The 24,582-nt window shown below is 40.4% G+C and overlaps 2 protein-coding genes across 2 annotated transcripts; both read right to left on the bottom strand.

Annotated features, from left to right (window-relative positions):
* Positions 1–258: 258 nt before the first annotated feature.
* LOC106927126 (interferon-induced GTP-binding protein Mx-like) lies at positions 259–7,460 on the bottom strand. Its single transcript, XM_088005441.1, is given in 13 exon segments — positions 259–931; positions 1,366–1,572; positions 3,427–3,503; positions 4,865–5,023; positions 5,138–5,205; positions 5,207–5,262; positions 5,353–5,475; positions 5,557–5,635; positions 5,723–5,921; positions 6,001–6,139; positions 6,299–6,453; positions 6,556–6,693; positions 7,196–7,460. Coding segments are annotated over 13 exon segments (1,848 nt in total). The 5' UTR covers positions 7,383–7,460; the 3' UTR covers positions 259–670.
* Positions 7,461–9,131: 1,671 nt separating this feature from the next.
* Positions 9,132–22,616, bottom strand: synpra (synaptoporin a). The gene is made up of 5 exons (XM_088005966.1): positions 22,599–22,616; positions 11,220–11,344; positions 10,874–11,072; positions 10,508–10,699; positions 9,132–10,115 (listed from the first exon to the last, which is right to left on the bottom strand). The coding sequence occupies exons 1-5, from the start codon at positions 22,614–22,616 to the stop codon at positions 9,864–9,866; spliced, it is 786 nt and encodes a 261-aa protein (XP_087862092.1). The 3' UTR covers positions 9,132–9,863.
* Between the last annotated feature and the right edge of the window lie 1,966 nt (positions 22,617–24,582).

Consider the following 24,582-nt stretch of genomic DNA (forward strand, 5'->3'; position numbering starts at 1 on the left):
AACATTTTATATTAGACACCTCATATTTTCAAGGTTAGGGACCACAGTCACCAGCGAACAGCTAAAATTCATGAGCAGGATTTCTGCAAATAAATTACTCACTTTTTATGACGGATCATTGATCCGTCATAAAAACCCTGCCGAATGTATAGAAAGAGTGTACATGAACAAACTTTTACATTATCAGTGCTCATTGGATATTTTCCATGAAAACAACATACATATTGATCTGATGTAAAAACAGATGGATGGCAAATGTTTTTGTTGTCCATTTTGTTTATTATTTCTTTAGTACATTAGAACAAAAAGCTTATATAAGTGATCTTAAATCTCCAAATGTGAGATAAAAACAAAGGAAAATGAATTGACAATATCTACATATTTGGGTTTTTTTCCACAAAAAAGCTACCAATTGACAGAAGCTAACCCTGTACATTTCAAAATAAAGCAGCTTCTTACGTTTCCTTCTGCTTAAGAATAAAAGCAAAACATTTAGATTATAGCAAAGATTTTAAATGACAAAAACCTTTCTTTTTGAAAGGTTGGACATTTCTACAAGTTCTATTTACATAAAATAAACCACACAAAAAACCTTGCGAGAACGTATTGCCAGTGTGCAAAACTTTCCCTAACTCTTGAAAAAGTAACGTTTTTGATTTCACGCAACACACTAAGCTTCCGTTGTGCTGAAGTCGTACATGTTCATGCTGAATTCACTTAGCACGATGCGTGCCTTGGAGAGACGCCTGATGGAGTTCTGCAGGCGGATTCTGTGGTCTTTTATGCCTCCGTCCTCCTGGAGCAGCAGCTCCATTTTCTCCTTGTCTTGAAGCATCTGCAGCATGTCTCTCTGCAGCTGAACGGCAGACTCCTGCAACATCTGGTACTGGATCACAAGGGGGATCTGGTCGGCCAGACGCTGACCAGCAATCTGTGGATGACGGAGGAGAGAGTAGAGGTGTAAGATGTGGCTCTGAAGCATCGTAGGAGCATGGCGTCCAGCTTCTTGGTCTGGCTTTACATAAGCTTCTCTTAGGAATGTGTTTTATGACTCAGACTTCTTCATGACAGTATAATTTTGAGATTTTTAATTTTTTAAATATTCTGTCTATTTTTATTCAAACAAAATGCAAAACCATATTATGAGTCAGGCCCATTACTTTCTTAATCGGACAAAAAAGAATAATGAAAACTCATTAAATCAATCATAATCATATAAATAAAACTGTAAGTAGCATTTTAATGGATACAAGCAATGTGAAAGTAACAATTTTGTTGTTGTCTGAAATGAAATGTCTGGTTTCAACAGCATGTAAAATGGTTTGATTAATTGCTAAATGCGCAGAAGTCTTCAGTAAATCTTACTTGGTAGTAGGATTTCAGGTGTCTCATCATCTCCTTCAGGTTGGCTCCAGTTTCGTTATTGATGGGGCTTTCTTCTCTCTTCCTCTTCCCCAACTTCTTGCTGTATCTGCAGTCCTGAGTGTAGACAATCAGCTCCATCTTAAACTGGGTCCGTAGCATGGACTCCGCCAAGGCTTCCTTGTCGTTACCAATGGCTTCGATCTTCATCTGAAACACACATGAGGTTTCCTGTAGACATGTTGTTCACTCCTCCATAAGGTAAAACAAAACTATTTAGAATTACTGGAACCTCTGCATAAATATGTAAAGAATTTACCATGCTAAAAACATTTTTAGCATGGTAAATTCATGCGACGCTCTTGTCAAACTTGATTCAACTCGATGTGTGCAAGGAATACACACTGGGAGCTCCAATTGCAGTTGCCAGTCAACAAAAAGAAATAGTATCCAAACCACTCCACCCTACATTCTTAAAAGTCATGTTAAATAGTCCAAACCTACAGTAACCAAGATACAAACTACTGCACCACAGTACATCAGAGACCTGCTTCAACCTTTCCAAGCCACTCAGGTCTTCTGCTTCTGTCCTGCTCAGAATCCAGAACCAAAGAACATGGAGAGGCAGCATTCACCTTCTACGCACCACAAAACTGGAACAAACTTCCAGAAAAATCCAAACCAGCTGAAACATCGAGGTCCTTTGAGTATAGACTAAAAACCAACCTGGTTAGAGTTGCTTTTGAACCATAATAGAGGAAACATTGACCAACATCTTGATTTGTAATGACAGCAATTGGCAAAACGTAATGTTTCCTGAATGTCTCAGTTGTTAACTGTGTGATGACTTTGGATGTTTGTGTTTTTATGATGTAAAGGACTTTGAACTGCCTTGTTGCTGAAATGTGCTATACAAATAAACTTAAGTGATTGATTATTGGTAGGATTATGATACAGTACACAGTAACGGAAAACTTCCTTATATGGCCCCAGCTGTCAAGACACTTGGTGTGTACTTAGGCGTGGGTGTGGGTGTATGATCTTTCGGTTGCAGGATCTTTGGCTGATTCGTATCTGGCTCTGTGCCTATTTTCCAACAGCTGATTACCTGCTGTGGATTTAAGGAACTATGAAACAACCACTGTGTCTGATGATCAGTCATTCTGGGGTCAAGCCATTGCGCCTCCCTTACCTTCTGAGTGGAAACTGTTTGATTCCTGTTTCTTTGCTCCTGTCTTCTCCTCAATCTCTCTGTGTCTTCCAGGTTAACGCTAACTCGTGGGTTTCCAATCCATTCTTTGGACCACACCACCAAATCTTGATTTGTCACATCTCCCATGAGACAAACAGGACAAGCCATATGCACACACACTCGTATGTAAGGACAATTTAGTTACCTATTAAATTAGCAGTCATATTTCTGGACTGTAGGAGGAGGAAGCCTAATACATAAAGAGAAACCACACATGCACAGGGAGAACATGCAAAATCCATGCAAAGTTCTTAGGTTGAGATTCAAACTCAGGACCACTTTGCTCCAAGACAACAGTACTAAAAAACGCAGCCCAACATCTGTTGAAGTAAAACATCTCCACTTTCATTGTCCTTCAGAATTCAAACCTCGCTGAACATTTTCAACCAGGAACCCCCCCCCCCCCCACATTTCTCAACATCAAGCCACCATTAAATGTTAAACCAACACTCCAAGACCATTCGTCCCTCACTTCTAGTTGGTATTTTCTCCAGACCTCGGCTGAACCCAGAGACCAAGGCTCCCTTTCTTCAGCACATTTATTTATTGTAGAAAAATTGTGTAATTACCAAACAAAAAAGATTAACTGGACACATAGCACCCCGAGGAGGCCTTTTGAGAATTTATCTATAACCCAAAGCTTCAACAGAAATCTATAAAGCTATCTGAAGTACATGTATGTTTACTGTTTAAGTTTTATTCCAGTTTTTAAATACACTTAACTGATCAAATTAAGATAATTTATTTGCAATGGTGTCTATATATTGAAATTTCTGATCTACGACATAAACAAGAACAACAGAAGACAATACCTTAGCAGTTCTGATAAGGTTAGGCAGGCCAACCAAGCTCCTCTGGGCCAATCCAAATAGCTCTTTCTTCACAAGTTCTTTGGATAAACAAAGCAGACAATAAGCTTAAAATTGTATGGAACGTCTGAGAACTTATTTGCAGTCCATTACAATAATCCTAATTTAATGAAGTGTTTACATTTGAATTTATGCAAGTTCAATTTCAGACCTTTCAAAACCTTTTAAAATGTTTTTTAACCAAAATTACCTATCAAAAAGAAGTATAAAAATTAATGGGACGAGTATTTTAACTTTATCTCCTTCTGTATTTAGTAAGTAGGTTACTAACAAAGTTTTTTTCCCTGTATTGAGATACTTCAAATATTAGAAATACAAATCAGCCTTGCTACACACTTCCCTATGATGAGCCAGTAACCTAGCAACAATGTTTTTATTTTAAACACACAAAACCAGTTTGATGAGCATAATCCTCCAGCTGATTGCTGGAGAAATACAATACGGAACACATAAGTCATGAGTATACTATACACCATGTTTCTCATTAACAACTCACAAAATGTACAGACGCCTCATTGTCTTTGTTCGATACAACACTATCAATTTGGTTTTTCGGGCAGAATGTGCCAGATGTCACAGATGCACAATAAAATTTATTTAACAACCATAGAAACATCTTAGCATATTTGTGGAGTAAAAATACCTGAACTTATTTGACTACATGCCATGCTGCATGCAACAAGGAAGTGTAGTAATTTACAGCGTAGTCAAAAGTGTCATTGTGACAACACTCAATTCAATCGAGCAAATTATAGAGCTGGAGAAGAGTCACTGAAACCGAATAGTCTGATCTTGTATTGGGACGATTGCAGATACACCAATCAGAATTTTGTGGCTGATATCCAATATCCTATTTTTGTTGATACTGACTTTATTTCATTTTTGACCTATTTCCTATATCAAGGTTCTTTGTTGCAAATTTAGATAGGGCTATGATCAATGAGTGTTGCTGGAAACACAAGTTAACCATCCTATGGCTCAAATATTTCTAAAAATAGCCAAACTGTGATGCTGTCAGTCAGTCAATTGTGTAGAACCAGTGGCTGTAAAAAGGGCACTTTGTAGGCATTGTCTGTGTCAGTAGTGGTAAAATATCTGTTTTAATCCCTTCAAAACTCTCTGTGTTAAACTTGACTGTATGAGAAGTTCTTTATAAAATCCCGAAAATAGCCAATGCTGAATGTTTTTCACTCAGTAGCAAAGTCCACATTTAAGGATGTTGCTATGTGAATTTCGTTTGGTGTATTGATTGACTGGACAAAGTCAATCACCATTATCCACTCAAGTCAGGCCAAGATGAAATTGACCGATTCCGGTCATTACCCAATTTCTCTGTGCATCTCCAGTGTTTGAACTCACTGGAACATCACAAAGAGCATACCTGTCACTTCCTTGAGTTTTATGATCGCAGGCTCCTCCAGCTCCTTGATCTGCTCCTTCACCATGGCTTCAAACGTCTTGTAGTTGATGAAGCCTGGGAGCTCTTTCCCGCGGTACTTGCGTTCATACTGAGCCACCTCCTTCTGAATATTCCAGTTGACTGCAAGAAAATCCAAAGTAAAATCACATCATGTAGTACCTGGAGCTCTACAATCAGAAAACAAAAGACCAGATTATCATTTAGAGATATTTTAATAGCTTGTGAATCACTTACACGTTGTTCCGGAGTTATCAATAATTGTTTTCCAAACAGCAAACTGTTGTCTGAGTATGGAGAAGACATTTTATGTCCTCCCCTTTGCTGAGGTAAATGGCATCCTGTGTGAATGCCGTCACCCTCTAAGATAAAACGATGGAATGAAAAAACTCAGATTTTGTAACACTTTTACTTCCAACATGTAAAAACTGACAGCCAGCCATTAAACTCACATCGATAAGGAAACCAAGTCTCTCAGTGCAATCAGATGGTGGTCCACAGCCCAACTTGTCCAACTTTGCCTGTGTCTCCTTCAGTTTAGTCTCCATCTGCTTTTCCAGTTCAGGTAGAGATCTCTGTAGATACGATTGGATGAGTTAAAATACCTAAATTCATTCAAAAGTAGCTATTTAACTTATTATGAGAGAAATATTGACCTGGATGTGATTCACAAGCTCCAGTGTGAGTTTCTCTGCTAGTTTAGGGACGGTGGCCAGACCGTCATATAACAGAGTCCTTCAGGACATATAAGAAAAGCAATGCTTTACATATTATTCTGCAGCCTAAATCAAGTTGTAAAATTCTCAAAATAAATACACTTACTGGAAATGCGAATGGTCATTAAAGAAGGTGTTCTCTCTCTCGATTGCTTCAGCAAGAGACAGATTATCTAAAATCTCCTGCTGGCCCCTGCATTTGACAATCATGTAGCCCTTCTTCAGAGGGACGACTTTATTGCGGACTGTTTTCACCACCATGTCCTCTGTGCCTTTGTCCACCAAGTCAGGCTTAGTCAGGATACCTGAGCGACAAGGGAATACTTAGACGCTGAGGGTTTTTTATGAGCTGTTAGGAGATGTTGTAAAATGATTTCTTTTTACCCAGAGTCCTCTCTCCAAACGGATCAACCTGCTTAGCCATTTGTAAAGCTTCTGTGGTCGCTATGTCCACATTGGATGGAACCACCACCAGACTGATGGTTTCTTGTTTTTTGATGTACATCTCGATGAGTCCCTTTATCTGAAATTTTCAGTCGAAATATTTTAAATGTGCTAAATGGTGACTACATGATAACAAATGTGATAAATTATCTGTATACAGAAACGTATACACTGCCAAACATCTAAATCCTTTTCACCCTATAAACACCGCCCCTGAGGAAATGTAAAAGATGCTGACCTGATCACCGATTCTCTCGTGCTGTCCATTCACAGCCACCCTGGCGATGCCAGGAAGATCGATGAGAGTCAGGTCAGGAACATTCGGGGAGCCAATTTCCAGAGAAATGAGTTCCTCGCTGATCCCATTTCCCTTTCCAGCCATTTTATTCTGTGCTGGTGAGCAAGAAAATAGGTGGATGTTCTCGTAAGTAAACCCAACAAGATCTCAGGACCTCATTTTCAGCAATGAACTTCTGAACAACAAAAGTATTGTACCTATTCTGATTTTTTTATCCACAGTTGCAGGATCATTTATCTCCTCCATATGATCTTGGTAACTAATCTTTCCATACCAATCCTGGCCTTCTTTCCTTTTCTTCATTTTCAGCTCGAGAGGACATCTTGTAACAATGCCTGGATCAGCGATGAGTCAACGACAAAAGAAAGGCAACATATTAATTGTAAATCAGAGTGCTGTTCTTTTCTCTGGGTGTGAGCCAAATGAAGAAGAGTGTTTGACTATAATATGAGAAAGCTGTCATAATTATGAGATGTTTTTCATCGAAGTGGTAAAATGGTCTTCAAATAGGCTTTCAAATTTACTGATTTATTTATTTTTACGTAAACACAACTTGTGAAACTGATCATAGTTGGACAGACAGACTACCTCATGGCCAAGGACAATGGGGGCTACTCAGTTTGAAATGGTCAAAAAATACAAATAAAAGATATATATATATATATATATATATATATATATATATATATATATATATATATATATATATATATATATATATATATATATGAGCAACGGTTTCAAAGTATAAAATTAATTAATGAGCCATATTTTGCCACCTGAGTTTCTTAATGTTATTATTTCCACAGAATGTGTCTGTGAGCGCCTTTTACCCACCGCTTCCTCTTGGCAGAGCCACCCCAGACAGCGCCTCCAGCACCGAACTCTTCCCAGAGCTCTGGTCCCCTATCACGGCTATGGCAGGCAGCGCCAGGTCCTTCTCCACTCCCAGTGAGCGGAGGGAGTCGATCAGGTCGATGCAGGGACGCACCTTCTCCTCGTACTGCTGGTTCAGAGAATTCATTATGTGCGCGTCTGTCTTCTTGAAATGTAGAGAGAGTCGCGATGGGGACAGTGTTGCTCGTTGGCTGGTAAAAAACACTCTGCCCGTATAACAGGAAAAGAAGCAGCAGCTGTAAGGTAGGTTTCTATTTCCTAGGTACGTTTCGTTTAGGTGCAGGTTTCGTTTGGTGGTACGTTGTTGCAGGGTTTTAAAGCCAGAAGACCAAGTGAATTTTACTCACTGTTGTTAATGTAGTGCAGACTTGACATGATTTATCTGGTTTCAGTTTTATGTTGCAGACTGAATCCTTAAAAATAAATAAATAAATAAAATATTAGCGCCCTGCAGCTTGGGTATTGTTTCTTACTTCATATTTTGCATTGTTAGAAAATATTTACAAGTATTTCTGATAGGAAATTGTACCTCAAAAGAAAACAACATAAAAGAAGATAACTTTTTTTTAAAAGTGTCTATTGATATTTTAATACCGTTTCGAGTTTTATTTTTTAAACCCTTCTCAAATTGTCAATGGAGAAATCTTTCAATCAATCAGACCTTTTTTCTGATGGTAGTTTTGCATGATTTCATATTATTTACGATTAACCAACACTGACTCGTACTCCACCCATCTCCACCTGTTATGCGATCGTCCATGCAGATGGACAAATAAGTTAACATTATTTTTTGCAACCCATATTGTAGATCTTCCCAAATATTGCATGTAAGTAGACCTGATTACCGATTCTGTGATGATTGTTTCAATATATTGTAAAGTGGGTTTTATGGAAGGCAAAGCTGAGCATAATTCATACAAGAACCACCACTACTGTACATGATGTATGTTTCACTATATCAGTCAGCTGACTGATTGACTTACTCTTCACATGGTGCAGATTTTTGTTTCTACGTCACGCTGATTTACTTCGTCTCAGCAGCTTTTGTGCATGTGTGGATGGCCCCACCTGCTGGTCACACACAAAATTGTCACAATTTTTCTGCTTTTTTAAACATTGGGATTTTTTTTTTACTTCGTTTTCTACTTATTGTATTCGTTTTGCACTATGAGTGTTAATAATAAATTTCTACTCCAATTAGCATTGACTGAACTCCACGAGAAACACAAGTTATTTCAGTTAATACCGAGGCCGGAGGCTAAGCTAACAACTTCTTCTGAACAGAGACACAAAGATGAGCCACAGAACAAATTTGTCCATCTTTATTAGTGAGTCATGGGCTTGTGCACGTTAGATATGAGTGGCAAACTGTGTATAGACTTTTCGACACCAGTGCAAGTCACATGCTCAGACGGTCAAAACACAGGGCTGGAAATATCATAGTAAATGAACAGGAAGCCAAGCATTCCAATTCAATGGTCATGACTTTACAACACTTGAACAGAACAGATGTTGTTTGTACAAAACTTCATAGTGTCATATTTTTTTGGTCATAACTATGGCATTTAGGTGCTTTTTGCAGGGTTTTCATTGTGTGTATGAACAGTGTGAAAATGCTTTTGAAATGTGTGTTTTAAGTAAAAAGGAGGAAAGTTGTCAAGGTAACTTGTATGAAGAGTGACTTCTATAGTTTGCATCTGAAAAATATTCTTAAAACTGCATGGTAGCATCTGTGCAGAAGAAAATAAACATCAGAAGTCAGCGCACACGGCAGAAGTTGCATATATTTTAGGTTTCTTATACAAACGTATTTTTTGTGGAGGATTTTACAGAATGGATTTGTTACTTGTGATTTTATTTTATTTACTTATTGGCATTATCAGACAAAAAGTCAAAGAGTTGCAGCTGTAAAATAATAATAATAAAAAAAAACAAAGCAGGAAAAAAAATACCTGAATTATGAATATTATTGGAATTAGAAACACCTGTTATCAAAATATATTCGTCATTACAAGAAAAAACATGACTGAATACCTGATTAGCTGTCAGTGATGTGTCAGAGCAGAGTAAGTTTTGTAAACTTTTACACTTAGAATGCATGTTTTATCTTTTTTGTTGTTGTTTTTTCCTGGATTCACAGAGACCTCACTAGCACACAACGTCATGCACTTTAAAACTTTTACAAAGAGCGCTTTTCCCTCCGACACAGAGTGCAAACAAACTACTAGAACAGAGACGGCCGGTCAAAAACGGAACAAGTCGATAATCGAGCACGGAGAAACTGTTATGCGTTTCGAACTACTAGAGGGACAATATTCAGCTAACACAACTTTTGAAAGAGAAAGGGTGAGGGACTACGTCTAATGTTTTGTTCTACGATACCCAACTAGACTTTTATTTTTTATTTTTCATCTACAACAAGTGCACTCTTACTCCTTATGACCGTCTTCCTTTTTAACAGCAAGGAAGACGGAAGGACTTCCGACAAGGAAGTCCCTCCGTCTTTCTTTTTTTTTTGAAGAAAGGCTGAATGCCTTTCTTCAAACAAAGGCAGTCAGCCTAGCCCCCTGACTGCCTTTGTTTGAAGATGCCGAAAGACAAGTCGCGGCTACATCTGATTGGAGTAGGAGGTGGGCCCTCCCACCTGGCTGTACTCGGACGGCTGGTCGAAGCTCCCCTGGGTGTTGTAGCTTCCCGACTGGTTAAAGCCGCCCTGGTTGTAGGGCTGCTGGTCGAAGGTGCCGGCCTGTTTGTCGGGCGCACTGCCCGCCAACCTGGAGCCACCCTTATGCCAGCTGGTCTCCTTGAAGACAAACCAGATGTTTCCAGCCCACAGAACAAAATTGAGAAATCCAAACACCTGAGGGGGGAAAAAAGGGAGAATTATACTTGGGCAATCATGAACCTTGAATCGTAAACCCTGATCTCTCCCTCCCCCCCAAAACTATGAGCAAGCTTTATTGTAGAAATAGATGACAAATAAATCAACTATTTGAGTTTTTTATCACTTGTAAAACTAAAAATTTGGTCTACATGATACAATGCTCGTGCATTCTGAAAGAATGTGTTAATGAACATGAAAGTTTGGTCAAGAGGAGTGATTCAGTCAGTCTGAAAGACATTTTAATAAAATAGCTCACCTTTTATTCTAATATTGACAGAACTGAATCTGAAGCCTTAACTCTAAGAGAAAAAAATCTTGTTTCCTTTCTTGTTTCCCAGCTTAACAGCAGACATGGTTTGTAAGCTTACCACCGAGGTGTTGAGCCCAGACCACCGAGGCCCGTGCAAAGAGCCGCACTTGTTAGTCGGGTCTTTGCAGGCTGGGATGAGAAGCTGCACCTCGTCCGGATCGGTGGCCACCTTCACATCGGACAGGGCCTTGGCCCAAGCAGAGGAGCTGACCAGCCACATGAAGGAAAACACCACTGTCACCACAAAGTCCTGAGGGAAGCAAAGAAGTACTCAGCTTCAACAGATTCACAGAATAAAAATAACTTTTTTCTTTTTTTTTTATTTGTCAGGAAAAATGTATTTTCAATAGTGCTTTGTGTTCATTTATAAGAACAGCTGACGTAAAATGTGAAGGAATAACGAGTATGAGTTTATCATACTCACAATGAGCGGTCTTTGGCTGTTTTCGCGGTACTTATTCAGGAAGAAAACGTACACAACAGTGGCCACGAGAGAATACAGGAAGGAGAAAACGGCAATGGTGACGAAGAACTCCGCAGAGGAAGAATAATCTCCGGTGAGGAACACACGCTCCGTCCTCATGGCCTCACACATGGGCGCTTCAAACGACACTTGGTGCAACCTGCCGCACACAAAGAGATTTTGTACTTTGCTACCACACATGATTATTAAAATTCTCCGTCTTGGCTCTCAGACAAGTATTGCGACTCTAAACAACGAAGAACACTGTCCAACTCACAACATGAGAAGGAATGTGCGCAACACTCACCTGAAAGGATAGCCAAAGTCGATGCCGATGTTCAGATCGCTGCTGGCCTTCTCCATGCAGTCCACACTGACCCTGAGCTGCCCTGAGTAGCCACCGCATGTGGCGAAAGCGAAAATGGCAAAGAGCTGCAGAAACACACCTCAACATGTAAGAAACACTGACCAAAGCAGCAGATCAAAGGCTGAGAAAGCATATAAAGAAGTAAATCCTTGGAGAAAACCAGCTAGATGTTGCTAAGGACAATGCTAGAGGTTCACGTTACAGCAGGAGAGAAGCGATTCAACGTGAAGTCAGAACTACAGTGGGATAGCTGAGATCAAAGCAGCATATTGATGTGGTACAACAGCCTAGTCAAAGACAAAGCTCAGTCCAACTGAGAATCCATGGCAAACTTGAAAATTGCAGTTTACAGATAATCCACATCTGGTCTAAATAAGATAGAACTAATTTGGTGAGCTAAAAGGGAAAACCCTGGGTCTCTACATGCCACTGCACCGTCACAAGTGATTAAGAAGACATATGAATGCTTTTGAAAGGCACTGTCTGCAAAAAAAAAGTTAGGTTGAAACGTCTGTTTCTGATACTTTAGGCATTTCAGGAAACGTACAAAGAAAACAAAATAATTTAATAGATTTTATCTCAGGAGTCCTTAGGAAGGTTTTTTAGATGTGGATTAAAGTTGCATTGGAGGTGTGAACAGGAGAACAAACCAACGCTCAATTTATCTCCTCTAAGCAGAGACTTGTGAACTGCTTCACAATGGAAAAACTGAAGGGCAAAGGCCAATTGTCAAAGTCAGTGAAATGAACAGGGCCTTCATCTAAATTAACAAACATGAACATGCAACAAACACGCACGCACACACACACACACACACACACGCACACACACACACACACACACACACACACACACACACACACACTCATTTCCTGCCCTCAGTTTGCTCTCTTAGCCTAGTTGCCCATATAAGCCCCCCACTGCCTCAAGAGTTCTCAAAGCCATAATCACCATAATCAGAGCTGATGCCCGGTTTGCTCCTTTCCCATGTCGTAGGCAGCTGGACGTGCAGCTTGCCAACAGCTGGCAACGCTGTTTATCTCTCAGTCTGAGTGAATCTGAGCCACAGGAGGGCGCTGTTGGATAACTGACAGGAAGCGGCTATGCTCAACCGTATGCCTGCCATCTCAGAGACAGAACTTAAACACAGAGTCAGTATCGCTTCATACCTATTGAGTTAAACATTGAATGCTTAGTTGATCCTCTGCAAGTGTACCAGGCCCAAGACTAAAACACCAGGAACCACAGAGCGACCATATCAGACCTATAGCAGGTGGCGTTCAACGCTGGCACAGCTCAGGATCTAGACGGTAAAATATAGCAGTGAATTAAGCAGAAAGCTGCTGGATTCATGCCTTGAATCACTATGCAATCATAAGACATAAGTGAGTGTATCCATATTGAAACCACGAGGTTCTCAAATCTATCTTGTTGACTGTTAAAATTGGCAAAGAGGTATTTTTCCCTTTGCCCCATAAGTCTGTTTTACCTACATTAGTGTCCTGTTAACTAGAGTTGCTTATTACTTCATTTCCATTGTAGTGGAAAAGGTATTTGTTACCCTACAGATTTCTTATGTTTTTGCTTTTTCTAAAATCACACTTGAATGTTTCTTTTCTTTTTTTTTTTTTTATTCAAATGATTAATAAAATTGCTCCAGAAACATGATATAGTGGTTCTGTTATGCATAATCCAAGTGCGCTTGAGCCTTATGTCATATGCTGATTCAACTTCAAGATTTTCTGGTGGGCCGTTTTTTTTTTTTTATGAGTAAGTAGAAAGCTTTCCTAAAAGTTCCTAAAAGTTGGGAACAACACCCCAATTCCTATCGAAGCCATTTAACATCGGGCATTTTAAAAGTTTCACGACAACGTGAGCTTCAACAAGTTTCTCTGGGATCTTGGAAAAGAAACAGGCCCACAGCATTACATATCAATACTTTCAAGAGGGCAAGAGGTGATTTTTTAAAATTTATTTAGACACCTAAATTATGTCAAGGTGTGTCTTTAAAGCTGCGCTTATCGCTTTTACAAAAATATGTTCCTTAAATATTTGTTAAGACTGTCACCATGTCGTGACAGCATAGTACGCGACAGGTAATCAGTGAAAAGATCGATCTCTTCCACCTCCTCCCTGAGCCACTGTTGCCGTCTGAAGAAATGCATCACTCCCGGTCAAAAGCAACCAATCAGAGCCAGGAGGAACCCGCCGTCAATCAAGCTTGTGCATGTGCTTCTAAATGTGGCCATGCTAACTAGCTTGAGCATTCACAGCATGTTCCGGTTTTGGGGAACTAGCGGTAGTGTAGCAGAGAGCAAGAGGGAGCATGTGTACACAAGGATGATTGACAGCGCTAAGACCCTCCTCTTCGCTCTGATTGGATGTTTCTGACAGAGCTGTGTATTTATGTTAAGGACGGCAGAACAATAGGGAGGAGGTGGAGGAGTTTGATTACTTCACAAATTATGTCTCATGTTATACATAGTGACAGTTTTAACAAATATGTCAAAAAACGTTTATTTAATAAAAGTTACATACTGCAGCTTTGACTCAATAATCCTGTTTTTGCTAGCTTAAAACTCAGTCGGCTTTTCAAATGACCACCAGCTAATGATCGGAGGAGCTTTCAAAGGAGGTAAACATGAGTGTGCCGTGTCGTAGGCATAATCTCTGATTAAAGCAGCCCAGATTAATGCCAAAATATTAATAATAAACAACAGACTCTCATTAGGGTTTGTTGCCTGCAGCTTTGGGCCTCAGGTGGAGCCGGGATGCCACATACATTGAGCACAGCTGGAACATCTGCATAAAAACCCCCAGACTGATGTGGTTTGTTTACCCACAGAGACGAGTGAATGACGGCGCGACTGAAATCTCCCAACGAAGGAGCCGAAAGACGATGCACATGGAGACAAATCAAATCCAGGAAAGTGACCAGAAGAGCGACGGGAACGAACGCTATCGTTTAATTAACCACAAAGAGCCGCAGATAAGCATCTCTCTCACGCTCTCTTTCTGCTGCCTCGTCCTTACTGTGATTTTTCTTTTTTTTTTTTCAGCTCGGGTTTTAGCCCCTCTCATTTCTTAGCCGGGTCCTTTGAACAGGAGAGCGTGGCATTGTGGAAGGAGGATGGATGCTAAGCCTCGCACCCCCGTGTGTTTATCTGCCTCTCCCAGCTGGGCTCCTCAGGGAACAAGAGATAGAAGGAGAGGAAAAAAAAGGGGGGGGAGGCTGGGAGGTAGAAGAGGGAAGCTAAGGGGAGAAATAGATACAGTGGAAGGGGCGAATAAAGCGCGAGCGCAGGAATTAAACCGGTCTGCAGTGTAAACAAAGCTACGAAACATCTCAGTCATTCCTCATCTCTACTGACCTACATGGCACCCAAACGCTCCAGTCTAATGTGAAAGTTATGATTTGATTTCATGGCAAATCAACGACCTGAAATATATATGTATATAAAGAAAACACACATGCACGCACACACACACTCACGCAACCGGGTGATAGTATCTGCAGATTTTAATAAGCGGACAAAGATTTTTTTCTAATAATTGAGCTCGAGCAAATTGGGAAGCTCCAAATGAGACTCCAGTCAGTTGAAAAGGACGCATCTGGCACGGACTTGGCCACCAGCGGTCAGAGTCAATGTCTGCCGCCCCAAAATCGTTGCTGAGCTGGACAGAAGCGAGTGCTGCATTGGTTTGAATCATGTATAGAAATGTGTGTGTGTGTGTGTGTGTGTGTGTGTGTGCGTGTGTGTGTGTGTGTGTGCGTGTGCGTGTGTGTGCATATATTACGTTTAGCAGACCATTTTTAGCATGGTCTGCTAAAAATGTTCATTTATTGAGTTTTATTGGAAATTACTTTTTCTTCTACCCCTTTAGAAGAAGGACGTAGTTTATAAAGTTGCAAAAGAAAACGTCTTCAGTAAAAAGCCGTGTGATCAATGCTACACTGGCAGACAATAGTTAAAAACAGGTAACTCATTTAGAAGCAGCTAATCCTTTCCTGCAAAGGAAGCTCTTTGTCAGAAGCACAGACTGATCTTGCCTCCGTCTCTTTTCTCCACTCGGCTCTAACGTTGACTGACCACAAGAAAGAGAACATTTATTTTAGTAACTGGGCCTTCAGTGTCAAAGGACAGTCACTACCCATGTCTCAATAAAGCTGCAAGTGAACATTTTTCTGCATTTATAACAGTTTGATAAATACAAAAAAATTTGGTTGCATCTGTGTCCTTTGGACTGCAATTTTTATCTTAGCATTTCATTGTATATTCTACAAAGTTAATAGAAGTCAGCAGTATAATTAAAACTCATAAAATAAAAGTAAAACAAACAAAAAAAATAATTATGAAAAAGGCTGCATTAACTACTAGTTCCATTAAGTAACTGTTGGATCTGCAAATATCATTAATTTATTTGATCACCATCCTCACACAGGGACTAATTCTTATTTTTATGCAATGATAAAAGATGTGATAATCACTAATTCCTTGTGCAAACCAGAGTCTCTTAAGGAAACTATATAATTCAATATAATTCAGCTTATTTGCATAGCACTGACAAATGTTGTCTCAAGGCACTTTACAAAAAATAAAAACAACTTATATAGAAACAAATAGTCACAAATAAATTCAAAGTCAACATCTATTCAGTTTAAGAAGTTGTGCAGTCAGGTTTCGCTTATTATGTCAGCTGGATTTTTTTTTTTAATCTAAGGAAACCAAGCTGATTGCACCGAGTCAATGATTTTGCAGCAATCCCCCCTACTGTCCATTCGAGCGCTACATAGAGTAACAGTGGGCAGTCCCTTGGATGGTGCCAGCAATCCCTCATTACTAAGCATGCACATCATCAATATAACACATTTGTGTTATTCTATTTTTCTGGGATGTAAATGATTGATCTGTGGAACACCACATTTCTTTATGGTCTTTCTTGCGTATATAAAGAACGAACAGCAGTGCTCTCTCTTGAACTGTGTGGGATACGTCTTGTCGAGAGACAACAGGCAACCTTTTTCTGTCTGACACAAAGAGGAAGTAGCATCCTCTGAGGGTCAAAGGCGAGGTAGAGGCCCATCAAAGACCTAAAGTGTCGGGAAAGAGAACATCTTAGATTACTCATATAACGCATGTGCATGTAACGTTTATCTGATTTTTAATAAACTAAAAACAGAGTCTATCAAGGAACATACCTGGATGCAATAGTTAGGAAAAAAAAACAGTGAGCTTTCAGTTTTGATTCATTTAAATCTAAATCTGATTATTCTGTATTTGACCTGCTGTTCATCAGACAATGAAGGGGGGAAAAAAAGTCATCTCCTGGCAGCCTGACTGCTGAGGTTTATGTGAGCAGCTGAAGAAGCTTTTGTGACAGTCATATGAAATGCCATCATCGACCAAACCTATTTTAAGACAATACCCAGAGAGAGATGTGAAGAACATTTCTCACCTTTCCCATTTAATACTAATTTACTCTATGTCAGCCCTGGCGTTATTCACAGCCCTGAACCCAGTGGGTACTGAGACATTTGCCGAAGTAGATAATAAACGTCATCTCCTTCAACATTTGGACCAGCTTCTCCAGCCGCCTCTCTTCCTGTCGCAGGGAACAGTTATTTCAGTGGTGACAAACAGATCTCTGACCTGGCAAGTCTCTTGCAATATCAGTCAACAGCTGTCGCTAATCTCACTGCATTTCCCTTTGACTTGTTTTTGGGTGTGTGTGTGTGTGTGCGAACGCACGCGCGCGCGTGTGTGTGTGTGCACTGATGCTTGAGCACAAAATGCTTATCATATCCACTTGGCATCTATCGGATTAAAGGCTAGATAGTGGCATATCAAAGAAAGTGGCAGAACGGTAAACAACAGAAACTGTAACATATAAAATCCGATACGGTTGCAACACATAAAGATGGAAGTGATGGATCTGATGCAACCTTTGGTTTAATGCTCCTTATCCAACAGCAGACAGCCCCTGAAGTGACAAAATCTAGAGCAAATAAATAATAACATAACAAATGACACTAAAACTTTGTGCTACATCTTGCACAATGTGCAATTCAGATGTCTTTTCACACAGTCTTATCGCCAAAATACTACAAAACAGAGGCAATGAAAAAAAGTGTTAATAACCCTTTAGTTTGTGCACACGAGATTCTCCGACCGCCCAGAGGCGAACAAAGCTGGTGTACAGTAAGGTACTCAGGATGACATCATGCAATAGTTGGTCAGACGCGGGTTTGGATGGGAAGACCACGATTACTCATGAATGAGACTCGCGATGGACGCCCGGGCTTTGCCCCGTGAGTCACAAGGCCTCACGTCGTGTGCTTGTACAGCCGCTCTGTGCGACAAGCTTCAGCAGCATGGCTATGTTTATCATTTGCAATCATGTGCTCAAGCAACTGTGCAATTATCCCCTCCCCCCCCCCCACACACACACCCCTCTCTATCCCTGCTTCTTTCCTTTCACTCTTCAGATGCATAAGCATGAAGCTGGAAACGGTGAAGAGTTTGGGCACATCTCAAAGGACAGCTTCTGCATGAGTTGGCCAACATGGGAGATGAGGGGGACCTTACAGCTGTTTGGAGCAGAATATGCCAGCCGCTGATGGCGTGCCAGCAAGAACAAGATCCGCGCACACATAAATAATGTTTTATTTTTTGTATTCGAAAGGCCCCTCTATTGATGTAATGGATCACCAGGTCTTGTACTATAACACTAACCCTTAAAACTAAATTCCTAACCTCAATACTTAGTTCTATTCAAAGACTTAAATCTAACAATTTGGTATTTTTGTGTGTTTTAGAGATATGACAAAACAAATGTACACATAGTGCATTTGCCTGCAGGCCTGACTAATTATGAATTCACACTGTGCTTGTGCAGATCCAGTGCTGACTATTAATGCAGGAAACCAAGACATGCAGCATCCTACTAGGAAGTCTCAACTATAGTTAACATAACCTTTTAAAAGCCCACTATTTGTCCGCACAGTCAACCAGACGTACAGTGCAAGGTTCATCGTCTGCAAACTAAATGTCGCTGCCTTTATAAAAAACCTCCAGTGCCTCAGGGCGTCCACACAAAGCAAACCAGCACACACGTTTCCACTGATCAGTTACTGTTTGTACAAATCTACCACAGGGATTAAGATTATAGCACATGGACATAATAAACAGGAAACACTGTGGCTGATTTTTGTGGCGTTGCTAATGCCTTCAGAAAGGTGATGTCAGAGTAAAGGAAGGATCCCATTTGAAACACAGTCTGAAAATGTCTCGTCCATCTGGAAGAGCTGAAATTCGCCAGTCAAGCTACAGAATCAAGCTACTGCTCCAAGCTGTCCATTTATGGGATTTAACTGTCAGCGAAGATGTCTCAGTTTTGCTGATGGGATCCAGCCGTGGCCTGGCCGAGGTAGGCTCCAAACAAAAACAGACAACTGCTTAAAACCAGTAACTTGTTATATGTATCTAAAGGAGTTCATGTGCTAACTTTAGTTAGTAAGAAGGTCTATGCCTCAGTCATTCCTCCACAAGTCTATGTACACTCAACTCTACCATTTAGCACTGTTTCTCCTCCCTCACTCTCAACTGTCCTCTCACCTCTATCACCTTCATCCCTCATTCCTATGTTTGTCATCCATCATCCCTCAACCCTATTAGTGCTACCAGGGTTCAGTCAGTGTAAATAGCAACATTATCCATGACAATCAACATTTGTTATAACTTTCTAACAAAATTGCAGGTGATTGTCCCTCTCTGCACAAGCAGCTGAAGATATGACACCAAGGATCTACTGATGAGCCACAATAGCAAATCTAAACTCCAAAGTTTGGATGAGGAGAAGGATATATGGAAAGGGCCCTCATCCGCTCATCACCTGTTGTAGTAAAGGAAGAGCTCAGCCACAAGCCAGAGCTCTCAGTTGATCAGCCTGTATGTGTTCTCACCTCTGTCTACATCCGTAAGCCATGGACATTAACCGAATAATTGACATTCAAGATCAGAGCGGCTGAAATTAGGCTCTTCTGTATAGAGTGGATGGGTTAAGTCTTAGAGATAAAACTGAGGATCTCTATCATCTGGGTAAGCTTGCAGTTGAGTCACTGCTCCTCTGCTTCAAAAGCAGTCAGTTGAGGTGGTCACTGTGAAGGTTTTCATGAGGAACAGATATCTCTTTTGGTCTGAGAATATTGAGGTATTCCCCACAGCGAGCTAGAGGGTTTTGCCTGAGAGAGAGCTGTCTGTCTGGGTTTCCCTCCTGGATCTGTAACATCCACGATTTACTCTGAAAACAGCTGAAAACATTCAAGATAGAACTTGATAGTTTTTGAAATAATGAATGCATTTGCAAAGCAAACCCATTGGATATGGAGGGCAATGCTCAATAGCTTTTCTGCATAGTGCTTATATCAGTGATGGTAATTTGTACACGCTCACCATGATCTGAAAAGGGGCCAATGTAATACTCTAACACTGCTCTTGCTGGTTCCGCACATCACGTTAAAAGTAAGACTGCAATTTTGGTTCAATTGAAGACAAACTACAAATGATTGGAGAAAAAAAAAAACAGGATCCCGCCCGTCTTTTCTTATTAGAGAAGAGCAGCTTACAGAAAAAATACCCACGGGTGTCACAGCAGAATAAATCTGAATTCTTGACCTTAATTAAAATAGCTGGTTATGTATATACTGTATAAACCTGCAGGCCAACGGAGACACAAAGGAATATTCTCTTTCTGGGGAAGACAGACGGAAAAGAAGTAAAGGTGTTGCACTGAAAAGGTCACTTGTAGTGCCAGAAATGCGAGGAACGGAGGTGGTGTGTACTGGGGGAGGCAGTGAAGCTCACATAATGACCCACACTTCCCTTCAGACACACACACACACACAAACACACACACACACACGCACACACAAAGAGTAACAAGAACATAGACATGTGAGCTATGACGGAGTGTTACGCAGCTGGTTTTCTTTTGGATCTGACAAGGTGTGGGCCAGTTTCCATCCATCCAAGGTGTTCCCAAATCAGAGGAGAAATACAGTCATGCCCAATGAGGAGATGCCTCGAAAACCTCAAAAAAAGGAATTGGCCAGGAGGAATCCTGATCTGATGCAGGATTCCTCTTGACCTGACTCCTTTACATGCAGGAGAAATGACTTTACTTTGACTTCTGTACCACCTTGTGGAGGAAGCTAATTTCAAACACTCCTGATCACACTCTTTGGTTCATAATCCATATGGCCAAAAGTGAAGGTTTGAATGTGGAAGTTCTGCTTCCACAAGCTTTCTGGCTCAGTTCTTTCCTCGGTGTGACAGACAAGAGTAGCACCTACATCTCTGGAGATGATCCATCGTCCGCTCCATTCTAGAATCACTTGTGAACGAAACACTTGGATATTAAACTCTTCCACTTTGAGTAGAGACAGAGCACCAGCCGAGAGGGAGGAATCCACCTTTTAACCAGCTCAGATCCTTGGCTTCTGAGGCCACAACTACATCCTGGCCGCTCCACATTTGACTGTGAACCGCCCCACTGTATGCTAAATTTCTAGGCCTGAACATGCTAACAGAACAACATCATCATCAAATGCGGAAAAAAAGAAAAAGAAAAAACGGGGTCCTTGGTATACTAAGGTTTTACAAATTCAAATACTGAAAAAACTGTGTATACTACATAATTCCTAGGTTTTAAAGTGAGATTTAAAGTGAGATGCCAGAGAAAGCATCAGAGCGACTCTACTGTATGCAGCGTAGAGTAGTGCAACGCTGACCGTCTCGACCATGTTGCTGTGCAATGCCGGTCAGCAGGTTGAAAGAAGGTTCCTACTCTTTTCCTCTGTTAAGATACTACTGTCTGATTGACTGGTAACATATTATATTGTAATGCATTATGACTGTTGATATGACTTTCAAACTACCCATTTGATTAGAAAATGGGCAGCAAAAAGAAAAGGTCCAGTGAATTGGTAGTAGAGAATAACCCACGATTCAACAATCACATAGGTAGGGAAATGACCAAATAAAGGACACCAAATCCAAAATGTTACATAATGGCCACAATGATACAGGATAACTCTAGGCAAAAAGTGGATCCTAGATATATAGCTATCTTAAGTTGTCATTTGAGACCAATTTCAGACCATATCCATATACACATTTTAGCTGGGCATGAATGCTTTTCTTTGGTATGATTAAATAGGTGCATTTTTTTTATCAAGACCACCAAAAGAACTGAAGTTCTCTTGAATAAAGTCTGTTTTAGGATCCCTGCTGACAGACATGTGCAAACTCACCTTAATTGTGTGGTATGTTGAAACTGAGAGTCAGATTCGTCAGTTCACTTCTTATAACTGTAATAAACTCCCATCTTTCTTCAGCTAATGAAAACTATGATTCTCTTCACACTTGCAATGCCTCACACACAGGTGCACAATGAAACACACACACACTTACACACAGTATCTGGGCAAATGCTGAACACCCTGGTGGCAACAGCAATTTCTCTAAACTCACATCAAAGAAACTCACTTATCTTTTTTTTTTTTTAGCTCCAGGCTTCTGTGCACTGTACAATAAACACAGAGTCAACACAACCCACTGCCAAACAGAGAGGGGTGGCTGTAGTAATGCTTTGATTCAGTCACAGCGAGGACGCCCAGTGCTCATTGGTGATTCCCGTTATATCATTTCTTTTCACTCGGGCTAAAATGGGTCATTTCTTAAAGGCTGGCGCATTAAAAAAAAGCACAGTTTGCACACCTATTCACAAATACAAAATACACATAACGATTGGATATGCATAAACATAAAGATCTGGTCACAGCGAATCAGATTTGAATAAAATGCTTGAGCGTAATGTGTGCAAAAATCCAGATGCGTGGAAAGTTTCACCATTCAAATGCGCGAATTGAATTAAAAATAATCCCGTTTACTCCTTGCAAAAAACAACAAAAAAACAAAAAAAAAAAACAGACAAAAAAAACCCCTCAGTATCTTCATTAGCAGCACACCCGTGAATTGGCGTGTAAAATATTTACATATTTACATTGCAAAATTAAGTTATTGCACGCAAATAAACAATGAAATTTCAACTCACCCATTCCAAAACACGGATAAATCCCAGAGGCAATTTTAGCACCTGAAATGTCCCCACCGATGCCAGCTGCACAGAGACAAAGCGAGGGGATGAAAACATTATTTTCACCAATTAATGGACTCACCGGCCAATTGAGTTGTAATTAACCCTCGGGGCGTTCACGTTACACGTTTATCTGTTCAGTCCTTTAGCGTGTTTACTCACCTGGTTAGCGGTGTCCATGTCAGCTGCAGGAAAATGTATTTTATTCTTGTCAGAAATTAAGCTAAAATCTTGAACCGTAAAAAAAAAAAAAACCAAGAGACTCGACTGATGTATCTGCCGCGTAAACACAGAGGGGGGCTCTGAGTCCGAATCCGAGCGGAAAAGCCCGAACACTCGTCGATTTTTTTTCATCTATTTACCTTTTTATAATGGAGTGAGAAGCGGTCGTTTGCCATGGAGAAGCTCACGGAAAGAGGGAAGACAGAGGAGTCCGACTTTATTATTCCCTCATCGAACAGATGTGAAGCTTAATCTGTTTATTTTGACAGCTACAGTGTTCAATTTCCACTTGTATATATTTAGTTAAATATTCAGTGCCTATCGGTTAGTTTCCTGGGGTGTTGAAACCTTTTCTCTAAAACTAGTTGCTCAAAATATATGGAGCGACCGCAATGCCAAAAATGATATAATTAAATAAACGTGGATAAAGAGTTAAATAACTGTTTATTCAACTCACAAACAAAAAATAGTATGTTGAAGTTAAACTATATTATATTATAGTAATTTTCAGAAAAAAAGACAAAAAAATAAAGAAAGTAAATTACACAGCACTGTATGCTTCTTGGAATCCTGAATTTATTTAAAATCCACATAGAAATATGTGCTTAATTTAGTTAGACTCATGGAACTGGCCTGAGTCTCTGTGGAGTTCTTATACTCTCCTCTAAACTGGGATAAAGTTGGGGTCTCAACCAGACTTTTTTTTTTTTTTTTAATTCTGAATAAAATCGTTCAGAAGAAAACCAAAGATCACTTTTTTTCATAATAGTCAGTTGTCTGAATGGCGCTCATGTCGAGGTTCACAAAGCTCTGCCATTGTTTGCCACCTAATGAGTTTCCCCAAAGACCAAACAAGAACCAGCCCGAGTTTCACTGCAGGCAAAAAAAGACATTGAGAGAGGAACACTGAGAAAGGAAGAGAGTGCGGAGAGGGCTTCCCTGAGTCTGCTTCACTGGTGACAATTCCTTTAGAGCAGAGTGGAAAATGCTCTGACAGCATAGCTAATTTTACAACATCCCTCCGATCGCCCCACATGAGCACGCACACGCTTTCACCCTGCCTTCAGGGCTCTGTCTCCGCGATTAGGAAATTGTTGCATCTGATTGGCTAATATTTTTGCCACATGAAATCAAAATGACGTGAACAAGAGGAATGGAGTCTCCTGATTTCTTTGTTCTTTTAGCGTCGAACTGTTTCATGTAGTTAGGTGAGCTAATGCTGGCTTCGATACGACTCTGCCTTTGGAGCATTGGGATAGATACAGATCAAAGACCGGCCTCACGTTCCCGTCGTTGATGCTTTTATTGGCTTGGAACCGCTTGCTAGTGGTAAAAACTGAAGTCTTTACCACTAAAGACTATAGACTAAATACAACAGTGATACAATTTAAAAAGAAAGTTAATATACCCTACAAAAAAACATTCATGAAGGGGGAGAACAAGGAAACTCCATGCCAGCGTTTCCCTGCCCGGATTCAAACCGCAGTGAAGTTAGTTTCAAGTTGAGCTCGAATATCGAATATCCAACTTGAAACTAACTTCACTGCGGTCGGATACCGCCCAAAACCCTGTTGCAGTGAAGAAACATTTTTAAGCACTTCCTCATCCCTTTGGTGTCATGCTGGATTTTAGTTTCTTGACCCACATGCAAGTTCACACATAAAACCAGAGAATACTGTTCAGTGAAAGTTTAATGGCGGTTCTTTCCAAAAATACGATCTGATTGTGTTCCAGAGATCGGGTAGGCAGGTCAGCTCGGGTTTTTTCTTTCGGATGGTGGTTGCGCGGAGGGAAAAGGATAGGATCCGGGAGCGTACTGAAGACCAATGATGGAGTGGGGAGGAGAGCGGCAGGCGGAGATGTTCGGTCTTGGGAGGAAACGATTTCAAAGTCCAGACTTGGTTCCTGGTTTGATTCCAACAGC

Source organism: Poecilia mexicana, unplaced genomic scaffold, assembly GCF_051168715.1.
Source record: "Poecilia mexicana isolate PSO_F unplaced genomic scaffold, ASM5116871v1 scaffold_5, whole genome shotgun sequence".
Classification (NCBI taxonomy): Eukaryota; Metazoa; Chordata; class Actinopteri; order Cyprinodontiformes; family Poeciliidae; genus Poecilia; species Poecilia mexicana.